The 22,724-nt window shown below is 48.7% G+C and overlaps 1 protein-coding gene across 5 annotated transcripts in view; it reads right to left on the bottom strand.

Annotated features, from left to right (window-relative positions):
- Mtss1 (MTSS I-BAR domain containing 1) overlaps positions 1-22,724 on the bottom strand; it is a 154,093-nt gene that overhangs the window by 125,602 nt on the left and 5,767 nt on the right. For all 5 annotated transcript variants that reach the window (XM_059247116.1, XM_059247117.1, XM_059247111.1 and 2 more), the window contains exons 2-3: positions 5,257-5,318; positions 842-915 (exon numbers count right to left, since the gene is read on the bottom strand). In XM_059247116.1, coding sequence (XP_059103099.1) covers positions 842-915; positions 5,257-5,318 — 136 coding nt within the window. The remainder of the gene's footprint in view (positions 1-841; positions 916-5,256; positions 5,319-22,724) is intronic.

Genomic DNA, 22,724 nt, shown 5'->3' with positions numbered 1-22,724 from the left:
GTTCCCAACGTCACAGTGACAATGAGTGAGGAGGCACACAGCTATGCATGCCACAAGGGAGCCCAGAACCACCAGGCAAGGAAGGGGCAGAGGAGAATGGCTGCGTGGGTACGGGAGGTGGAGGGGGGACCCTTGCAAAGATCGGCCCGAGAGTATCCACCTTCTCCCGGTGCCTCTCACACGTTACGAACATCCCTGGTATTCTCTGAAACCATTAAATCTTTCCAAAAGATGACCTCTTTTGATCACTGCTTTCATAAACGCGTATTAACTCTCAATTAGGCTCCGGACATTGTCTTGCGGGGTACCATTAGGACTAGGTCAGTGTCTCGTTCATGGGGTCCTCAGTCTAACACTGGGGGCGTGGAGATGGATGTGGCACGTGGGATGCTGTGCCGATTATAAAAGGATTCCGTGTTTGTTGAGAACTTAAGACAGGAGCCATGCAAGCATCTCCAGGACTTCCCATTCCACAAGGGAACCAGGAGGGGCACGGGGTAGCCTGTGCTGGAGAGGAAACAGCACAACCAGAGGCGTGGCTTGGGCTCTACACCGAGTACATCCCTCGAGCAGCCACCCCCACCACAGGCCACCTCGTGTAGGAACAGCGGCTCCCTCCCTTCCCCCTGCCTAGTGATCGATCACGTGTGCTCCACTATCTGGAGAACCAGTTACAACTGCTAGTATGTGCTGCTACCCCACGGAGTTAAAAATACACGAAAAAACGGTGAGTCAGCCAAGCGCTGATAACTCAAGCCGTATCTTCTCGAGAAGCCGCCCAGGGGGAGAGCCCACGCGCTGGATTCAGTCAGTGCTGGAAGGCAGCCTTCCATCTGCTCACCACGTGTGTTGGTGGCCATGTCAGCCACTTTCTGAAAGGCGTCCAGGAAGGCAGCTGCTGCTACTACTGTTGTCCTAAAATGCAAACAGATAACAAAAGCATGAGGGATGTCTCACACTGGCAAATTCGTCACAGCTCTTGGGGCTAAAACCTCTGCTACAGAGTGAACAGAACCTTCCAGAGAAACAATCCAGCAGTCGATGGTGTGTTACTGGGTTTTTTTTTTCCCTTAGCACTCAACCCCGATAATGGCCTCACTGTGTAAACTACCAAGAAAAATTTTGCAAAGAAAGAAAACGGAGGTATTTCTACCCCAAAGAAGAAGAAAGTATCCTTAAAAGTATAGACAACACAGGTGCTATCTGCTTTAGTATAGGAAAACAATATATACATACATGAGCTGGCATGGAACCAAATCCTGGAGAGCAGAAAGTTCAACAATTCATTGCCGAAAAGGAAAACTGAGGCCACACGTCGAAAGACATTTTAGAGACATTTAGCACACCAGAGCACCTGATGCCCCAGCATTGTAACTCAAGGCACAGCTCAACCAGTGGGTTGAGCTCACAGGGTGCTAGCAAACTACATGCTGCTTTCCTCCCTAAATCCCAACTATCATGAGACTAAGATACTGTGTTTTGGTTCCATTTGTTTTTGTTATGCTAAGCCTCAGGATGCTCTCTCAACTGCATCTTTTGAAGTCCTAAAAGTAACAACAGGAAGAATTCAGACTCATTTCATAGCCTAAGAATTTTTGAATGCTAAGCGCTACCTTAAGCGCTACCAGATGGATGCACCGGGCACTTTGTGGCCTGCTGGTTCCTAGCACTCTGGCCTACACCACCATGAACTCAGGAATGACCAGCATCCCAGGCTGCTCTGGGACAAACCAACAAGCCTCGCCCCCATCATGCAAGGACTTAAAACCAAACTCAAAGACTGATGCTATCTTCACGTGTTTGTTACATGACTCGAGTCTCTACTGAGCCTTCCCAAGAAGGCAGTCAACTAAAAGAAGAATAAGTTCTAGAAAACAGAGTTCAGAAGGCAGAAAAGGGAATGGTCTATCTTAAAGGTAACAACAGAGCCTTTGGAACAAAGGGTTTCTGAAAGGCTCTGGATACGGTCCCTTAAGGCCAAACTTCAAAATGAGGCAGCCTGACAGTTTCTAGTAGATCAAGAAGATATCTGCTCAAGCCAGATGTGGTGGCGCACGCCTTTAATCCCAGCACTCGGGAGGCAGAGGCAGGCGGATCTCTGTGAGTTTGAGGCCAGCGTCGTAATCTGTAGTGGGGCCTCAGCGACTGTAATGGCCTGGTCTACAGTGAGTTCTAGGACAGCCAAGGCTACACAGAGAAACCCGGTCTTGAAATAAAGAAGCTCAATTTTAAACACTAGCCCTTCCCCACCCCCCCACCCCCCCACCCCCCCACACAGACACACACACACACACACACTTCAAAGCGTATTTTTAAAGCGTTGGCATCAAATGCAAACACTGGAAAGTTATCTTTATCAAACATCCTGAGACGTATAAATAGCTCATTCGGACTTACGCTGTGTATCTGACAAGCCAGCTTGATTTAGTCTCCTTCAACTCAATGCCAATCAACCACATTTTATGAGCCAGCTGCAGGCAAAGCTTTGGCCATTACAGTCGCTGGAGCCCACTGCAAATTACGACGCTGGTCAATACTAAGGAATTAAAGAGCTTGTAATGGCAGTCACCCTGCGCTTTCTGACGTCATCGCAGGACATTCTGGCCCGGTCTGTGAGCACAGAATAAATACAAAACCACCAAGAGCTAAAGGGGTGATCCGGCTTAAACACCCCAGGACAGATGTGCTGCCTCTGCAGGGGTGACTGCAGCCTTTCTCCAGGGCACAAAATTCACTCTCAGGAAGATGCTAGTAATCTGATAAACTGAGAAAGAAATGTCCCTGATCTCAGAAGACCTAAAGAGGGGGCCGTTGTTGTTGTTGTTGTTGTGTGTGTGTGTGTGTGTGTGTGTGTGTGTATGCAGAAGTCTTCCTTCAGTTTACTTTCTATGGTCAAGACAGGTGGTGAGCTCATTACTTCAAGCTCCTCACCAGCAAAAGAGAAAGAGAACAATTTTTTTTCTTCAGGCCTATACTGAAGGCCCACCCTACCATCCAAGAGTGGACAAGAAAAATGAAGGGGAAATTTAAATGCTTTAGTTCAGGAGGAGACCTCCAAGAGAGGGAGACTAACTAACCTATGTGAAATAAGAGCAGTGGATGAGCTAGGGCCAGAAGGCCAGGGAAGCTCCATGAGGAGGCAGTGAGGACCTCAGATGAAGACCCAGACACGCCCCAGCAAGCCAGAAAGCAGGGAGATGGTCAAGGACCCGAAAACTGGAGAAGGCACACATTCAGAGCCCAGCGTCTACTTGGGGTGTCACATACAAGGCTGCAGAGATCCCCCACAAGGGAAGCTGCAGGAAACGCATGCACTCCTGCCCAGTTCTGAACCACAGGGAAGCCGTGTGCCTCTAGTCCCCGGGGCAACAGCTCGCTGTTGCCCCTGGTATGTACTGGCAGAGACTCAGGAATGTCCCTCATCTATTACCCATATGGCTCTTTCCTAGAACAGCCCTACCTACTGCTCTGTCCTCTCTTCCATTCTCATCCATCTCAGGCCAACCAGTCATCCCCCAAACTTCACAGGTGAGGATTATCCAAATGGTCATTTCCAAGTGTCCCATGCTTCTTGGAGCACCCACTAAGCACAGTGGTATCTCTTCCCACACTGACTTTAAGGGGTGGAGCTGCAGCATGTGGGTATTCCATCTATTACAGCAAGTGAAAACGGAACAGGCACACTAGGCGATACGGGGTTCCTAGAGGAAATCCGCAGCAGATCCTGTTTAAGCAGCTTTTTGGGGCCTTTTTTGGTTTTGGTTTTGGTTTTTTCAAGACTAGGTTTCTCTCTGTAGCCTTGGTTGTCCTGGAACTCACAGATGTGGTGGTATTGTGTTCCCCAAAATATTGTGCACGCTAATAAACCTATCTGGGGTCAGAGAACAGGAAGCCACAATATTAAATATAGAGGATAGGCAGTGGTAGCACACGCCTTTAATGCTAGCATTCCAGAGGCAGAAATCCCTCTGGATCTCTGTGAGTTCAAGGCCACATTGGAAACAGCCAGGCATGGTGACTCACGCCTTTAATCCCAGGGAGTGATGGCTGATGGCAGAAAGGTATATAAGGTGTGAAGACCAGGAACTAGAAGCATTTGGCTGGTTAAGCTTTCAGGCTTTCCAGCAGCAGTTCAGCTGAGATTCATTCTGGATGAGGACTCAGAGGCATCCAGTCTGAGGAAACAGGATCAGCTGAGGAACTGTCGAGGTGAGGTAGCTCTGGCTTGTTCTACTTCTCTGATCTTTCAGCATTCACTCCAATAACTGGCCTCAGGTTTGATTTTATTGATAAGAACTTTTAAGATTCATGCTACACACAGAGATCTGCCTGTCTCTGCCTCCTGAGTACTGAGATTAAAAGGTGTATGCCACCACCACCCAGCTAGGCATAACTTTTTTTTTTTTTTTTTTTTTTCAAGACAGGGTTTCTCTGTGTAGCTTTGGAGCCCGTCCTGGAACTCACTTTGTAGACCAGGCTGGCCTCGAACTCACAGAGATCCACCCATCTCTGTCTCCCCAGTGCTGGGATTAAAGGCATGTGCCGCCACCGCCCGGCTTAGGCATAACTTTCATACCGTAAAATTTACTTCTTCTAAATGTCTAAGGGTTTATCTCCGTGGCTTTTAGTAAACGTAGAATTGTGCAGGGAGCCACACTCCAACTTGAAAACATTCCCACCATCTCATAAAGACCCATCAGTCTCCTTTTAAAACCCTAGCCCAGCCGACCACTGCTAAGACCTTATCTCTATAGATAGCCTTTTCTAGATAACGTCATGTAAATGGATCTGTGTACCAGTCTACACTGAGATTTAAACTCTGTCTGCGGGAAGAAAATCCAGAGAAGAACCTGGGACTCCGGAACCAGAAAGCTCGTGTGCAATCTCCATTCTGTCACTGGTGACATCTCTGTGAACACGCTCTTACCTGTGCCTAGACTTCTTCAGTCAACCTCAGCTGCACTGAACCTTGTGGGGGTGAGATTGTTGACAAGTTCACGTATGCTTGGCACACAGTGGGTGCCACATAAACAGTATCCGTTATTACTCTATCTAATCAACTCCGAAGGAGCAGAAATGAGTAAGATTTCACACATGGGGGAGGGGCAGGGTAATATTAATTGATACTGATTAAGCAGAGCCCACTACATGCTCTATCTGTGACATTTCTAAATGTAACCCAGATGTGCGTGCTGACCCACACCTCCCTGTCTGAAGGATGTCGCCTCTTCTAGTACAACACACGTGTCTACTTACCGCAGCTGGGACTGCAGCTTTCCGGCTTTGTTTATGAAATCTTCCCAAACTGGATAGCTCCCCTACGACAGAACAAAGCCAGCAATCAGTCACAGTGTGACGAGCCAAACACCCATTTCCAACCACGCAAGGAACAATCTGCAGATGTGACCCTCCTTTGTAGGACATCTACGACACACACAGGCTCGGGAGCTCTGTCAGATGTGCCCTACCCTATAATCTTGCAAATAACCACGGACACCAATAAGAACTAGTTTCACAGACTCTTAACACCTACACCTTGGGCTCAATGCGTGTACACAGTGGGTCCAAATTTTAAAAATACAGAACGTTCAAGCCTCTCTCCTGGGTCACCTGTGCATGCAACATGGCTCTGTCTGTTCTCATCTTTGTCCTACACAGCAGGAGGAGGGAACTGGGTGACTGAAACTCCTCCCTGGGACAGGTGGCTATCGGGAAGTCCTATCAGCCTATCAGACTCTCAAGGCTGGAAAATAACCTAAATATAGCCACCCAGCTGATATTTAACTCTATGTACACTATGTATACTATGGCAGCAGGCGGTTCCCGAGCAAACTTCAGCCAGCACGGGGCTCATCCCATTCCTCGGTGCCTACGTCAAGCCATCTGCCATCCTTAACGTTCACACGGCTCTAGTTTTAACCTCCCAGAAGCCCTTAGAATCAACACTGATCATCTTTCCTCTGTACTGAATTCTGCAGTCCAATCCCACTTCTCTAAGGGACCCACAGTGTCCTAGAGGCAGCGCAAGGGGTCTCCTCCTCCTCCTGGGTACAGGACTGGCATGCAGTCTGCCCCTTCCCTTCCCATACACGTTACATACAGACTGAGCGGAAGCAGCCATCCACCAAGAGGGTGGTTTACCTTTCCTCCAGTCAAACCCAGTAAAGGTGAGAGGACAATGTTTATTTTGAAACTTATATGCATAAGAGTTAATACCTTGTTTAAGAATTACCCTTTTATATAATTCTCTAGCCATCAATTCTGTCTGAAAATGTACATACAGGTTACATGGAAAGCTGCCTTAGGATTAAAATGGGTTACTTCTGGGAGCTAAGATTTGGACCAATATATTGCTTTCTTCTTTGTACTTTTCCGTGCGGTATGTTGTTTTGCTTTGTTTTTATAAGGGTCGTGTATCATTTTAATGAAAACAATAAAGTCATTACATTAAAAAAATTTAAGACCAAATTAGAGGTTCTGGCAACAATCACCCCATGAATTTTCTACCAGGCCAAGCCCCGCAGTCTGTTTTACATATGCTGCTAGCTCACATCCAGCTGCTCTGCAACAGTGCATCTGGGTCCTGCTGGGGCTCATCTCAGCCATTTGTTCCCACAGGACACTGAGCTGCACCAGGGCTCTTGGTAGAAGCCCTCTGGCACCTACATCTGAGTCATGCCAACCAACATCTAGACATGGGTCTTGACACAGGGTGCTTCTCCTGTGTTTATCCCCTGGGGGCACCTCCAACCCAACCACAGAACTGAAATATTAACACACGAGCCTGCCCTGGTAGTGTACAATTAAAATCCCAGCACTCAGCCTTGGCTACTTACCAAGTTCAAGGCTAGCCTGCACTATAAAAGATGATGTCTCAAAAAAAAAAAAAAAAAAAAAAAAATCAAGGGCCAAGGGGACTGGAAAGACAGCAAGCAAGCCTGAGGACCTGAGTTGGATCCCCAGAACTCACATGAAAATTCAGGGCACGGTGATGTGTGCTTGTAATACCAGCACTGAGGAGGCAGAAACAGGCTCATCTCCAGGGCTTGCTGGCAGCCAGTCTAACCTAATTGGTGAGTGCTTAACCAATGATAGATCCTGTCTCCAACAAGGCAGAGAGCATCCCTGAGGATGGTATCTTAGGACAGTGGTTCTCAGCCTGTGGGTTTCGATCCCTCTGGAGTGGAACAACTTTTTCATAGGGGTCACATAGCAGATATTTACATCACTATTCCTAACAGCAGCAAAAGTGCAGTTATGAAGTAGCAACGAAATAATTTTATGGTTGGGGGTCAGCACAACATGAGGATCACAGTATTAGGAAAGTTGAGAACCACTGCCTGAGGATGTCCTCTGGCCCACCTACACACACACACACACACACACACACACACACACACACACACACACACGCACGCACACACATATGCACGCACGCACACAAGCACGTACGCACCCACATAAGCAAGCAAGAGGGAAGGAAGGAGAAAAAAGGTGAGAAAGGGAGGGAGGGAGAAGAGATTGACTGAGCCCAATCTACCTTGAGGGCACTCAGACCAGCACCACAGGCCCATCAAGACACCATAAAGACCTGCTTTGACTCCTCTGTGTTCACTATTTCTCTATCAAGTCTGGATAGGAATTACTCTTCCCAGAACCAACAGCATTCAGGGTAACTCAGAGTCCCTCTGGCTGGCCTCTAGAGACCTATCCAGATGGAGGTACCTTCTGAGGGCACTGAGGATGGAGGCTCATTAGGGTCTGTCTAGCCAGACCCTCCTGACAGGAAGCTTCTGGAGAAACCCGAGGACATTTAGAAAAGAGCCATCCTGCTTCTAGCTGGAGGTGCTACCGTCATCTACAGTATGGTACAGCCCTTCTCCTCCCAAGCACCTAGCTGGTCAAGATTTATGACGCTGAATCAGGCCAGGTGTGGCTGTTTATGCTTATAACCCCAGCACCTGGAAAAGAGTCAAGGAATGCCGGGAATTGAAAGCCAGCCTCAGCCACACTGTGACCTCACTGGGCTATATGAGATGCTATCTACCCAAAAAAAAGAAAAGGAAAAAAAAGGAGAAGAATTTGAAGCATACTAAGTGACAACTTGCTGGATTAGCCAGAGGCCTTCACACATCACCTAACAGCCAGACCAGCAATTTGCTACGGGAAATCACTGGGCCCTTTAGGGCCCATTTCCCTATAATGATAATAATTAAAACACTTCAGTCACATCACTGCCTTTTGGTTAAGATCAGGAGTCGGACAATTCCACCACCCTTAGGAGTAGCATCACCACCCATCAACACAGAGAGACTGGGAGAGAAACAGGGAAGGGAAACCTGGGAGCCGCCTCGATGGAAGCGACTACTTCTCCCATTCGCTCTGTGACATCAGTCACTGGACCTCTGCATGGCGGACACCATGAACTCACAGGGGTGGTTTGGGGAACTGAGATCAAGGAGACACCTGCACTTCTGTGTTCACTGCGGCACGACTCACAACAGCTAACACAAGGCATCCGCCTGAGTGTCCGTCAGCCGCCGGTGGGCTACAGAAAATGTGCACCTGCACCATGGAACGCTGCTCACTCTGTCGCCCTAACAACAGAGTGCAGTCCTAAATGAAATACTCGAGACACAGAAAGACAAACCCCACACGCTCTTAGCAGTATGGAACCCAAAACATCTGACCGACCCAGCGGTGGGAGGAACAGGGGTGCAGGTGAGGCTGGTCAAGGATATTTAATTATAACTTAGATAGGAGGGAAACAGAACTGGAAGGCACTGGGGGCACTGCCTGGAACTGTGGGGAGTGGCTGCACCCGGGGAGAAATCGGGAATGACAGCTAACAGGAAATTTCTCTCTTGGGTGATGAAAGTTCTCAAGAACAGCGTGGTAAGGACGTGTGACTCTTAAGAACAGACTACAAACCTGTCAGCTTTCAATGGGCACATTGTATGATACATACAGCTTTTCTGTACAAATATGGCCACGCCTACAGGGGATCAGTACAGCGACTGGCACACAGAAAAGCCCATGTTCGAGACGACGGGTCCTGGCATTTCAGGTTCTGAGAAATCTCCTTCAGGATGCTCACTGGGAGCCACGCTGCAAACAGGCTGTGCCGGCCGGGATCCCTCCTCCCTGGTCCCCGCTGCAGAATCAGGCAAGGTGGGAGGCAAAAGGAGGCTCAACCTACCTTACATGAGAAGAACAGATCAGGGCGGCTTAGCTCTACAGTGTCAGCAGACTGTCTGCTGATCCTAAACAATGAAGTAGTCAGCCCCCACCCAGATCAGTGTGCCTGAAAACCGCAACAGCTCAAAACACTTACAGAACTCACCGGAGGGAGTGTGTGTGTGTGTGTGTGTGTGTGTGTGTGTGTGTGTGCGCGCGCGCAAATAGCCCAGTGACAGAGAGTACACCTAGTGTGTGTGAGGTCCTAGGTTCAATTCCCAGGGCTGTCAGAAAAAAAAAAAAGACCTTTTTATCTGCCCCTACCTGGAGCCTCACTTCAACTGTTCCCAAATTAGAAACAGAAAAAGGAAAAGAAAGAAAAAAAAGGAGGGTCTCCTTTCTCATCATGGGATAGAGCACACAGCTTCCCACCCACGAACGCCCACCCAGCCACAAGAAGACTGCCAAAAGCAGCCCTCTCCTGACTGAATGCTATTTGAGGAGCTATCACAGTGTCAAACCCACCTGTTCTAGGTAATCTGTAATTTAATGGAGTCAGAAAAAAAAAAAAAGTCAGATTTCTAAGAACAGAAAACAAAAACCTAATTGTTGGAAAATGAAAAAAAAAAAAGATGTAAATGTTATTAAAACTTGAAAGCAAGGTGACCCAGGTTGTACCAGATTTTTTTTTTCCCCTGATGTTTCTTTCAAGGAAAAAAAGTCTCTGCCCACCCAAAAGGAGTCTTACTACAGACAGCCAAAGACTTGGAGGATGTGTGCAGGGAAGAAATAACTGTAGAAAGACTGAAAGACAATTATTAAAAAGCCATGGGGTGTTAACTATTTGATGAAGATTTGATGAAGGTGGTACTCAGGTGTCAGGAGACCCTGGGGGCACTCAGAACCCTTTGGAGAGCAACGCCAACCTAGTCTTGCATTTTCTAGGCTCCACCAAGAAGTGGAAGAGAACGATCCTGAGTTTCACATGTCTTCGCTGGTGTCCTGGGCACAGTGGAAAACCCTGAGGAATGCCTCCCGGAGCTGTGAGAAGGACACACACGCACACCCACACCCACACCCACACCCACACCCACACCCACACACACACACACACACACACACACCCACACACACACACACACACACGCTATGGGGCTCATCAGAGAACACATGTAGGTTTCAGAACTCTACAGACACACCACAATCAAAGAAACGAAGACTCCACCCAGGACCGTTTCTGCTTCATCCAGAGTCACAGGCAAAACCAGACACTCCTCCCCAGGAGCCACCCGAGGCCTTGCAGAAGGGGGAGGTTTTAGAAGCCTTGAACACTGAACTCAGATCACACCAGAGCTGGGAAAGAGGAAAGCACCCTGCTTATGAAAAGAAGAGAAAACCTGGTTATTCATCAAAATGCACCCAGACAGGAGAGGGTCTTTCCTGGTCACATGATTTCATGCAGCCGCCTAGTTGGGGTCCCCATCATGCTCCACAAACACAACCCAATGGCTGTCTTCTCTTCAAAACTCAAGGTGGAAGGTGGAGCTCAATCATTTTGCAAACTCCACTCGCTGCCCAACACAAATACTGCTTCTTCCAGAACACTCTGAGCCATCACCCCTCACCACCTACCCTCCCAGATTAGCTGTGTCCATTCCCTCGACCTAGTACATCATACGATCCATGTATGAGCCACGAGCCAGGGGCTCTCCCTTCTAAACCATGAGACAAGGATAGAGAACAGGCTAGTGGAAGGGAACGTCTGTCCGGTTAGAGAGAGGCTTCCTGGTACAATGACGAAGGAGCGGCAGCCACTGCTGGCGGGGGGTCAAAGCACCCAGGGGACACTGAGGTGCTACAATTTTGCTGAACAGGAGCAAAACCGGGCAGGGTGGACAAGGTTGCTGAGGCCAGCCTTCAAGGGCAAAGTCCAGAGCTGAGCCACAAAACGGGACAGCAGAGGGAGCCAGGGTGGCCTTGGTTCCGATGACAGGTGACATCAATTCCAGGCTGGCCAGGTGATACACAAACCTGGCTTGTGGGTCACATACCTGGCAGCTGCCTGGTCCCTTTGGGAAAGAAGGGAAGAATAAAGTCCTATTCTTTTCTTTTTTTAGGGAGAGGGCTTCCTAAATCTCCTTCCCCTTCAAGAATTTGATGGCCCCTAGCCAGTCTGTAAACCGCCTTCTCCACATCCACCCTTAAGGTGGAGTCTCTCTCCTCTCCTCCCCTCCCTTCCCCTCCTCCCCTCTCTTCTTCTTCCTCCTCTGCCTCCATTTGTCCCAAGCCAGGAGCCAAGCCTCCACCGAATGCAGGAGCAGGACACAGATGTCAGCCAACAGACAGTGAATTTTGGGGTGGCCTCACTTGATTTTGTTCTACATTAAACAAATGATGGCATCCTACACTCGGTGTGGGACGAACTGTGTAACTCCTCCTCGGCAGGGCTGGTGACCGGTGCTCCATAAATAATGGACCAACTGCTTCTCCCACACTCGCCCCACGGTGACAGCCGAGATCAAGGGACAGCTGAAGGAATTCGATAGCACATCACCACCTCCAGGGACACAGAAGGGCAGGGGCTGTGGCTAGAAAACCCACAACCTAAGAGGAACCAGGAGAGCTAGGGAGGGCTCTCATGAGGACGAGGATCAGTTCAATGAGGAAGAAAATCGGGATTAGCAGGGACCAAGCTATAGGGAATGGGTTCCAGCACAAAGACCTTTGTCCTGCCCAGAAGGGGCCAGACAGCGGCTGGCTGATTAAGCAGGTAGGACCAGATAGGTCCTGTATTCCTTTGGAGGAGATGGCTGGCGAGGGTCGCATCAAACATCAGCACTTTCTAAACAGTTGCTAGGTACCAGGCATCTATCTGGATCTCAAGTATTAACTGATGCGCCTGACCCTGGAGATCTGGCAAAAAATGCAAACTTTGCTTTCCCTGCTCAGGCGGGGAAGGGGGGAGGGGGAACACGACACACAACCCTGGGCGGTAGCATGTACAACCTGAGCTGAGTGCTGCTGACTGTTGTGGAACACTTCCTGAGGAGTCCAGCCTAGAACACACTCACATTCCATGTCTGCAACAAAGCCTATGATGCTATGATTTTGTCTATGAGAAAACTGAGGCCCAGAGTCACAGAGAAAGGTTTAAAAAAAAAAAAAATCTGACGCCAGATCTTTCTGACTGCAGACGTGACCCTGGGTCTGGGGAGTCAAAGCAGCCTGAGGGACAGACCCAGACTCAGGTCCCAGTCCAGTGTGACAAAGTGACTCAGCCCGCCATTAGGTTCTGCTTTAGATGTGTGTCCTGCAGGAGCTAAGGCAGAACAGAGGCGAAACTCCAGAAACACGATGATACCTGCACAGAACTGTGTGTCACTCTAGAAATGGTCGGGTCAGCCATGGAAAAAGCATGCACGAAACAAAGAAAACCCCCTTGTACAGAGAAAAGCCGAAATCACACTGGAGCACACAGTTGCTGGCACTTGTATGAACGGGGGTGATTTTTTTTTCTCATCTTCGGATTTTCCTCGGGCACTGGAATGGATCTCTGTAGCTTCTCTAGTATGGTCATCACCACAGCATCATGCTTCCTTCCCAAGTCCTCTTGGTGAGCCCAGCCTCCAGGGAGATAAAAAGCGAAGAAGAAGCAAGCGTGGAGAGGGGTCTGGCCCTTCTGACCCAAGCTGAGCATCTCTGGATTCAGGAATGCATTCAGCTTCCAGAAGTGGGTGTGCATAATTAGGGCCGGGGCCCAGGAATGCCTGCCAGAGCTCTGTCCCCCAGACTAAACTTCCCCACCCTGGCCTGCATGCAAGATACGGGTCTCATAAGAGCCTCAGATGAAAGGCACCGGGTGAACCCATCCATCATAAATACCAGTCCCGGGCTTTTATTTTCTGATTGGGACTTGCCTAATCCACTAATTATCCCTGTCCATCAGGTGGATGACAGCCGGGGGATAATCAATGGTTGTTGCGTCCTTGCCCGCCCACCCTCACACACTTGCCCAAGTACACCCGCAATAAATACGCCTGTGAAAATAGGAAGGCACACCCACAAAAGGTGGTCCCCCTCACAGACTGCCCCCTCACAAGCTCCTCCACACTCTAATTAAAGCAAGGGCACTGAGCTTCCCTTTCACCCACACGGCCAGGTCGGATGCTCAGGATGTTTTCAAACATATGGGTGCGTCTCCACGTAACAATTAAAAAAAAAAAACTAAACCAACATGTAAACTGTACCTTCAAATTTGCTTTGGGTTTTAGGTCCTTTAACCAGAAAGCAAGCAAGCCATCTGTCTGTCTGTCATGAGCTATCCAACAGGGCTGCCACTAGAGACTGAGGGTTATTTAAATTTAAATTACGAGGAAATAAAAAGTACAATGTCTACACACTGGAAAGATCTAGAACTGCTTTCGCTATGGAAGCTTCCCTTGGACAGCCTGGCATCTGTTCTGTGCTTCACACCTGCAAAGGACGTTCGGGATTTTATTTATTTGTTTGTTTTCCTTTTGACAAGGGGTTTCACTATGTAGCCCAGGCTCGCCTGGAACCTGTGATGCTCTTGCCTCTGCCTTTTGAGGGATGGGATTACAGTGGCCTGCACTGTGGGTCTTTCCTTTTCTACCCTTTGTAGCATGTGTTTACACATTCTAGATTTCTCTGCAAACAGAACTCCTTTTCCTCTCCTTTCCCATTCTCCAAACTCACCTGTATGTACGTGTACACACACACACACACACACACACACACACCCCTAGACTTTCACTGCCCTGCTATTTTTTCAATGGTTATTTAAAACAGTACCTCCCACCAGAGGGTAAGTAAGTGGCTGCCTGTGCACCTTATACTGCCTGAGGAAGTTTTCAAAGGGGTCACCCACCCTGGCCACCTAGGAGTCTTGGGTCTAAAGAGACCCAAGAGCAACATTAGACCACCCCAGTATGTGGATAGTGCCAAAGGAACCACAAAGGACTTCACGGCAACCTTAGGGAGGCATGTGCTTGTGCGTGCATTCCACACGTCCTTCCCAGGAGAAATCGGGTGCAGAAAGAGCAAGCGACTTGTGCAAAGTGAGAGGGTCTGCCCTCACTCCCACTTTATTGTACGAATTGCTGCTAAATTTGCTCGGTTCCTCCGACAGTGAAATTGGCCCATCAGCTCACCTGGCTGACTCTCCAACTCAGGAAACATGAGAACTCATTCTTTAAGCACCTAACGCAGGGTTTCAATGTTCTTACCTAAGGCTCCTACAAAATGTGTGTGCACCCTTAAGCCTTCCCCCGATAATGCCTGCTTCACGGAGCCTTCACTGTGCAGGGTCCAGAGCTGCTGCTCCATTCCTGTGTTCCTGTCTGTCAATACCCACGAGACGACAAGCACAACACACCACAACTCGTGTGCCTCACGAAGTTCAAAGTCTGCACCTCACGACTTCGCACCCGCACCCGCATGCTCATCCACCTCTTTCCAGCACAACACGGACCTACCAACTCCAAAATGGCTTTCACCTTTGAGATCCCGCTTCCATCACTAGCTAGCATTTCTGTTCGCCCAACCCTCGCAGAGGCAGGCACAGGTTCATGAACTCATCCAACCCACCCCAAGGGACTAGCCTTGGCCACACTACGTGCTGAATCGGTTTCCATTTGGAGCAGGACAGCACCTCATCCATTACCCAACTCCCACCCCACGCTTCCAGGGAAGATGCCCTGGTGGACCACAAAAGGTGCTATACTTGTTTTTACAATGCTTGTGCATGCAAGCGTGTGTGTGTGTGTGTGTGTGTGTGTGTGTGTGTGTGTGTGTGTGTTCACTGGCTATCATCCATCCAGGGACAGAGAGCCTTGACAGACAAATACATTCAAGAGTCCGAGCGTGACTAGAGTCAGCTGGCTCAACTTCAGATCTGTTCCCAGAGTGACCTTAGAGGCAAGTGACTTCATCACCTGGTGCCACGCCGTCCCATCTGTAAAAGATGCTAATGGCCAGTTCCTGCCCCCAGAGGATGATTACGAAGTTCATGAAAGAATCTAAGTGCTTGGAGGGGGGGTGAGTAGCACAAAGAGCTCAACTCTGCTTTAGTGAAGCAGCATTCAATGGCACCCTTCCTCAACAGGACATTAAATGAGTGCCTACTATGCACAGGCACTTATGTGGGGACAGCCTGGAAGAGAGAAGAGGTCAATATGCTTTTTAAAAAAAAAACTCAGTCTTTTTGGAAGGCTGAAGAGGAAACCGTTGATCCCAAAGCCTCGAAGGACAATATTCTCCAAGTTGGAAAAACTGGAGAGCAGCTAGCTGGTGGGAGTTCCTCAAATGGGGTAACGCCTCACCAGGGTCTCAAAGAGGAAGAAGAAACTGTTCTGGCAAAAAGAGAAAGAAAACAGCAAGACGGGAAATGTTTCTCCAAAGTCATGGCTAGCATGACTCAGTACGTCCACCAGGAATATACTCCAGCTATAACCGGGGTGGAATGAAACACATAAAAAGAGAGAACCTCTTGCTTCCTGAACGACAGAGGAAGCCTCTGGTAGCTCAGGGTGGCCTGGGCGCCTCTCCCACTGACCGCTGGCGCAATCCCTGCAAAACCTAGAGAGAATCGGGAAGGGTTTGCTAAAAGGGCGAATTCCTGAGCCCCACCCCAGATCAACAAAGAATTTTAAGGGTGGGCCTAGGGATCTGCATGGGAAGACACTCTTGCTTTCTCAAAACTACCCAGACAGCAAGACTGGAGGACCCCAGCAAGAGATAAGATGGCAAGTCCTCCCCCGTAAGCCCTTGGAAACTGGGAACTCAGCAACCTCCTGGCACTCACGTCCATATCCAACATCTTTCGAAATAATCCAGAAGATGAGCGCTCACACACAGGAATGTAAGCAGAGACGTGCTTTGTGAGACACTCAGGTTCCAGAAGCTTTGAGAAGTGCATTCCTTTAGGCCACAGATAAATCCTTCAAGGAAGGCCATAAAGCTGCAAAAATGTCCTTACTGCAGTGTTTCTTCAGTTAGTGAAAAACCGTCCTGGCCCAAACACAGTTAAGAGGCTAGCCCCCCACCTCAGGGCCTTTGCACAAACTGAGCCATCCTTCCGCAGGTCACTAGTTGTTACTCAACGTTCCCCTTCCATGAGACTCTCCCTCACCACTCTTGGAGACATGGACTCCTTTTAGCATATAAGAGAATTGAGGCTACAGAAATGGCCCAAGAGTTAAAAGTACTTGTTGCCCTTACAGAAGACCCAATTTCAGTTTCCAGCACCCACACAGGGGCTCTCAATTGTCTATAATTCCCATCCCGTGGGAGTCCAATGCCCTCTTCTGGCCTCCCAGGACACCAGGCATGCGAAACACCCATACACATAAAATAAATAATAATAAAAAATAAAAATAGTTTTGAGAATGGATCCATGCCACTTATCTATCCCTTTTATCTGTCACCACTGCACTAGGTCCCAAAGGCAGGAATTCGTGTCCATTGTTTGCTGTTCTATATCCCCAGCACTTCAAGCTGGACCTGGCACACAGTAGGTGCTCAAGTATGTGTCCGTCCCCCCCCACCCCCGTGGACTTTACTATAGACAAACAAAACAAAGTCACGTGGCCGTCACGGAAACTGGCATAGCTTATATAACTCCACACATGGGAAAGGGAAGACCAGATGAAAAGGAGGTTTCACGGTCCCTTTAATTGTCTGGGCTTTTGTGAGCCTGAACACATAACCCACTTTGTAATTGGTGCTTATGGGGAACTTCACTTAATTGAAGTTTCCAAGTTTTCTTCCATTAATTTTATATAACTTATATAATCTTTCAGAAGTAATCCCCCATGAAATGCTCTCAAAACATTTGCTTTTTTTTTTTTTTTTTTTAAAGGAAAAAAACTCTGCCTCCTCTGACTTAATTAGGGTACCCCTAATTAGGGCCGGCACAACATCAAACGGCCAGGTTCCCTAGGAACCAGGTTCCATGGGACCGCAGGTCTCCTTCTGGTTGCAGAATGACCTCAGTCCCGGCAGCAGTGGGCTCCGGGCTTGGCCAGGGGCTACTCCTGGCGAGGCTCCTTACTACCTGCTTCCTATTGGGGTGTCTGATGCAATTATTCAGGCCCCATATCACATCCTGCTGTGGCACTGGCTTTGAAGGTTCAGTAAACAGTCATTTCAAAACAAAGAACGACCATTAAACCCAACTCAAAGACTTCCTTAATGGCAGCATGCTCAGCGGCAAGAAGCCTGGCTCCAGAACGCAATCATGGTCTCCCTGGAAACCAATCCACCACATTGCCAGCCCCCACCGGCAAGGGTCTCCCCACTCCCGGCTGGCACTCAGTCTTCCGGAGCGGGTTCAAATACAGCATGTGTCCTGAGGTGGGCCACATTGGACTCCATCACTCTCCACCTACATCTCTCTGTTAATAAGGTAGAGGCACCAACAGATAGGTCAACTGCTCAACCATTTCAGGCCAATTATTGGGCCCTTCCCTTGAGACCTCTCAAAGTTTCTTGGGTGGGTAGGGTTCTGTGCATGTATGCATGTGGGTACACACACGCCCATGAACACAAGCAGGCCAGAGGTGGATTTGGGGTGTCCGCCTCTCTCTGCCGCCAATAGCTCTGCGGTTACAGGAGTGTGCAGACACGCCCCGTGTTTTATGTGAGTGCTAGGATTTGAACTCTGGGCCTCATGTTGGCACAGCAAGCATTCTCCCCCGATGAGCCATCTCCTCACCCCACCACCCCGTCACCCTACCCCACAAAGCCTCTTGAAGAAGCCCAGAGGCAAATCTAGATTCTGTGTGCGATATATGCAGAATCCTGATGATATAGCTGAAATCATCGAAGGGATGGATGAAATGCACCCACCACAGTATATGAACAGAAAATCCTGAAATGCCACACTCTGAGGGACAACCCGAGTGGCACGTTAGAGCACAGTCGTAGAGCTGATATCACACGGCCTGGGCCTAACTTTGGGCTCCACAAATGGCCAAACCTCTCCGCGCCTCTGCTCCCCCCATCTGTAAAATGGGAATGAAAGCAGTGTCTACCCAACTGGGTTGTTGGGAAATTAAATCAGCTTCTGAGTGGCAAACACTTGGTGCCTGGTAGTTCTGACCACAGAAACGTTTATTGCACAAGGAAGATGAAATCCAGTCGTCAGCTGGGTGTCGTCCCGACCAAAGGCATTCTGTGAATCTGTCTGCCCACCCCAAGTGGAAATCAGAGGCACTCCTCAACATCCCCACAGACTCTTGTGTTGACTTCTGGGAGTGTGACTACCATGAAGACTGATGTCTTGCCTGTGACTCTTGTAAAGAACTTCAGGACAAGGCCGAAACAGACTTGTTCAGAGGCCCGTCTTTCCCAGCCAGCCATGGCCGGCATGCCCCAAGCACATCAGCAGATTGTAGAATGTACATACTGCTCTTGAAAATTATTTGTATGTTGAAAGCGGAAAAGCAAATATGGATTGCAGTATCAAACTCGAGTGATCTTGTCCTTTTCTGAAACAGGAATGGTACTACCAGCAAGAAATTCTAGGGTGTGTGTGTGTGTGTGTGTGTGTGTGTGTGTGTGTGTGTGTGTATGTACATGGGTATACATGCTTGAGACCAGGTACCATCAGCAAGGAATTCTGGGGTGGCTGTGTGTGTGTGTGTGTGTGTGTGTGTGTGTGTGTGTGTACATACTTAAGACCAGGCTTGTTTCCAAATGTCAGAGTTTTCATTTAAATTTACATAGACTTCCCCAATCTGAAAGTCTCAAGTCTAATATGACCAGAAATCTGGAATTTTGGGGAGTGTCATCACACTGATGCCCAATAAAGTTTCAGAGTTTGGACTTGAAGACTGTGTGAAACAGCCTCACGTAGCTTGGACAGACACAGAAGGGCACTCATTTGCCAGGTATTTCACACCAAATCATTTACATCTACTTCCTCTTTTAATCCTTGAGGTAAGTATTGTCCCCTCACCTATTATGTACAAAAGAAAAAAAAATCAGGAAAAGTAATGATTTGCCCAGAATAATGAGGCCAAGAAATGGCAGAACCAGGCTTTAAAGTTCAAAGAAAACCCACTTTTGACGACAGAAATTAGTTAACTATTTGGTAGACTATAAAGGATACCCTCACAGAACCTCTCTTAGGAGAAGTGGCCTGAGAAGAAGACCCTTCCCCGTGGCACCTGGAAATGTGAGAATGATTTCAACAGGCAGAGATGAGGCAGGAAAGTGAGGAGCCATGGAGTGAGAGGCATCGGGGACACATGGGCCAATCAGCTGGAGCCAAGTGTAGGGGGGCTAGCTGCCAACCAAGCTGAGGCCAGAGGGCAGCTTTGGGCAGACAGGCAGGGAAGCCCAATAGGACCAGATCTCAGGAGGGGGCGGAGGCTCCATGTGTATTCAATACTGGAGACAGGCAGGGCCAGAGGCCATGAGAAACAGGTGGTGTTCACTCAGAAAACCAAGAGGGCCACAAAAGATAGCCCAGCAACGAGAGTCCTCCCTCCCCTCCCCTGTTCAGTGTCTCTGAAGGACTTTTCTTCTCCTAGCCCATCCTCCCCTTATGAACAGTTGGGGTCTGCAAGTCGAGAAACGGAATGCAAGCAGACCCTGCTGGGGCAGAGGGCTATTATGAACTCAGGGCTACTTTATTTGACAAGAATGAAAAACCAAAAGCCCTGACCCTCTTCATTTCCAGAAGCTCCACCACAGGCTCTACCGTGGCTCCCTCCCCAAAGGGTAAGATGGTGTTTGCCTGAAGCAGCAGGGAGATAAGGACTGCCTAGATCTTAATTCCCTTCCCAATCACCAGCATACAACACCTGATCTTAACTCCCTTCCCAATCTCCAGCATACAGCACCTGATCTTAATTCCCTTCCCAATCTCCAGCATATAGCACCTAACACCTGGGCACATGTGCACCAGGCAAGAGGGGAGCCTTCCACAAGAAACACCCCATTTCAGAACATTCATGAGGAACCTACAAGGCAGGCATTTTTATCATACCCACTTTACAGAAAAGAAAACTGAGACTCCTTGAGACTGAGAAACGTGGCTGCAGGGTTTCCTCTAGCTCCCTGTGTTCCGGGTCAGCAGGGCTGCAGAGTGTCTACAAGGATTATTAATTATACCCTGACCAGCAAGGGCTAGGAGGTGAGCAGGAGACTTAGTGTCTGTGAGATCGCTGCTGGTCAGTACTGGAGGCACTAGTCACCCATGGCTATTTAAACTCAAACAACTAAAAGAATCCATTCGTCCCTGTCACTTTTATTTGTGGGGTTTGTTTTCGTTTTGTGAGACAGAGTCTCATACCACTCAAGCAGACCACAAAGTAGTCGAGAACGATCCTGAACTTCTGGCTCTCCTCCTCCTCCTCCTCCTCCACTTCCCAAATACCAGAGTTACAGTATTGGACCACCTTGCTTGGCTAAAGGTACGTAAAATTAAAAACTCAGTTCCTTGGCCATACTAGCAATGTGTGGCCAGTAGCTAATGTATCTAACAATTTTCATACTGTAGAAGAGCATATTACAGATCAGCAAAAGTCTGCCAAGAATTCTAGATATGCTCCTGTTGACTTCTACTGGAATTATTTAGCATTTCGCTGTATTTTTATTGTAATTTTTTAATAGTGATGAAAACTCTGATAGCAAAACTTGCCATTTTGACTATCTTGAGAACTAAATTAGGTGATATCAAGATTATTCACATCCTAATAATGCAAGCATCTAAATGGGCTCTTCTCATGCTCGGGTGAGATCACGAATGCGCTGAGGCAGAGCTGTACCTCTGTGAGGGGAAGCCCAACAGCTCAGTGACGCTCAATCCTGGTGACCGGGTGCTTTCAAAATCCTATCAACTAAGGTGCTGCCCAAACACTGACTCAGAGCCGCTGGGAGCAGGGCCCAGGCATTCAATCTCCCAGGGTCCTCAGTGGGTCTTGACTGTAACCGTGGCCATCACCCAAAGGGCACACATGTCCAGACCTCCTACCCGGGTCAGACCCACTATCCGGCCCTGCAGAGCCCCGTGATGTGGCAAGTTGGCAGGAAGAGAGTCAGAGACAGTATCTGGTGCCCACCTCCGGCACTCTTAGCACTGAGCAAGCTAGTATTTCCACCCCTGCCCCTTCTTTGAGGCAAAGAAAGCAAATAAAAATACACACAGCTCAAAAGGCACTCGACTGACTTATTTTTCCCCCACTTAAACAAGACAGGAAAAGAAAAGCCCCTTAAGGACTCTGACCAAGGCCATATATACCAAGAATTAGAGCAGGAAGGTGGTTTTCTGGGGACCCCATCTGAACATGTTTCCAAGGCCTCTACCAACTCAGCCCAAACTGGAGGGCTACCAGGACGTAATTAAACACAGAAAGCTCTTTTTACAGGCGTGTTCCAGGGCTGGACACAAAATGAGTTTGAGGTAAGGAGTTCGCTCTGAGGAGTCATGTGAACTTCGGGTGAACCTGACTAATCCATATGATTACGAGTACAGCCCAGCCTCAGACACCTTGACTCCAGACCCAAGCCCAGCGCAGAGATCCCTGGAAAAGGACAAAAGGAGCCTGGCCCCCCCAAGGCTTCTCCACTCCACATGCACCCACAGAACCACGAGGAAAAGGACCTGGCAAATCTGTCTGTCGGTATGACTGATGAGTGGGGAAAAAAAAGAGGTCAGCCACGATCTCTTCATATTCTATAAATTAAACATTTTCCCCAGAGGTAACAATGTCGTTAGGGACATCCACCCCGGAGTATCTTGGTTCAAGTCCACTCCTTCAGGTCAGAGAAGGTCCTAGTTCTGTCGGTGACCCTCCTGTGGGCTCAGGCAAATGAAGCGTCAGCTTCTAGAAATATACCCATGCCCCTCCCCATACCTTCAGCTCTTAGCTCCACTCTGAGCCAAAGAGGACATGGTCTGACTATCAATTCCGCCTCATCTCAGACAAGTCACTGCATCTCTCCAAGCCTGGGTTGTCTCATCTGCAGAGTGTGTACCGTGAGTGTAAGGGTGAACGTAAAATCATCATACCTGACACTTAGTACAAGCCTGGCACATAGTAAGTCCTTCTCCAAGTCCCCTGCTGCCCACTATGCACCACATGCAATGAATAATGAGCACCTACTATGTGCCAGGTGGCATGCCTCAGCATCTCATACAATCAAAAACCTCACAACTGGGCTGAGGTAGAGAAGAATGCGTCACCCTGGGGGCCTTCCAAAGGGGCTTAGAGATGGGGACGCAGCTTCAGGATAGATTCCGTCCTGGGGCTGGCCGGGGGCGGTGGGGCGTGTTGTATTTTTGTGTCACAGACTCAAATGAAACCTGCAGTCTGCCGCTAATGTAAGGGAGAGCCTCAGCAAGCCAACACAATAGGCTTCCTGAATGCTCCGCCAATTAATTTACTGTTTGTCTCTCCGTCTACTATTTAATAAGGCCGTATCAGCAATACAATCTGCAAATCTGAATTAAACTGCTTAAGGCATCAGCCAGTTCCCGTGAAGGGCCCCAAATATGTCCTCCTGGTGTTCTGAATGGC

Source organism: Peromyscus eremicus, chromosome 20, assembly GCF_949786415.1.
Source record: "Peromyscus eremicus chromosome 20, PerEre_H2_v1, whole genome shotgun sequence".
Lineage (NCBI taxonomy): Eukaryota > Metazoa > Chordata > Mammalia > Rodentia > Cricetidae > Peromyscus > Peromyscus eremicus.
The sequence above is the reverse complement of the archived record's forward strand: the minus strand, read 5'-3'. Positions and strand labels throughout refer to the sequence as shown.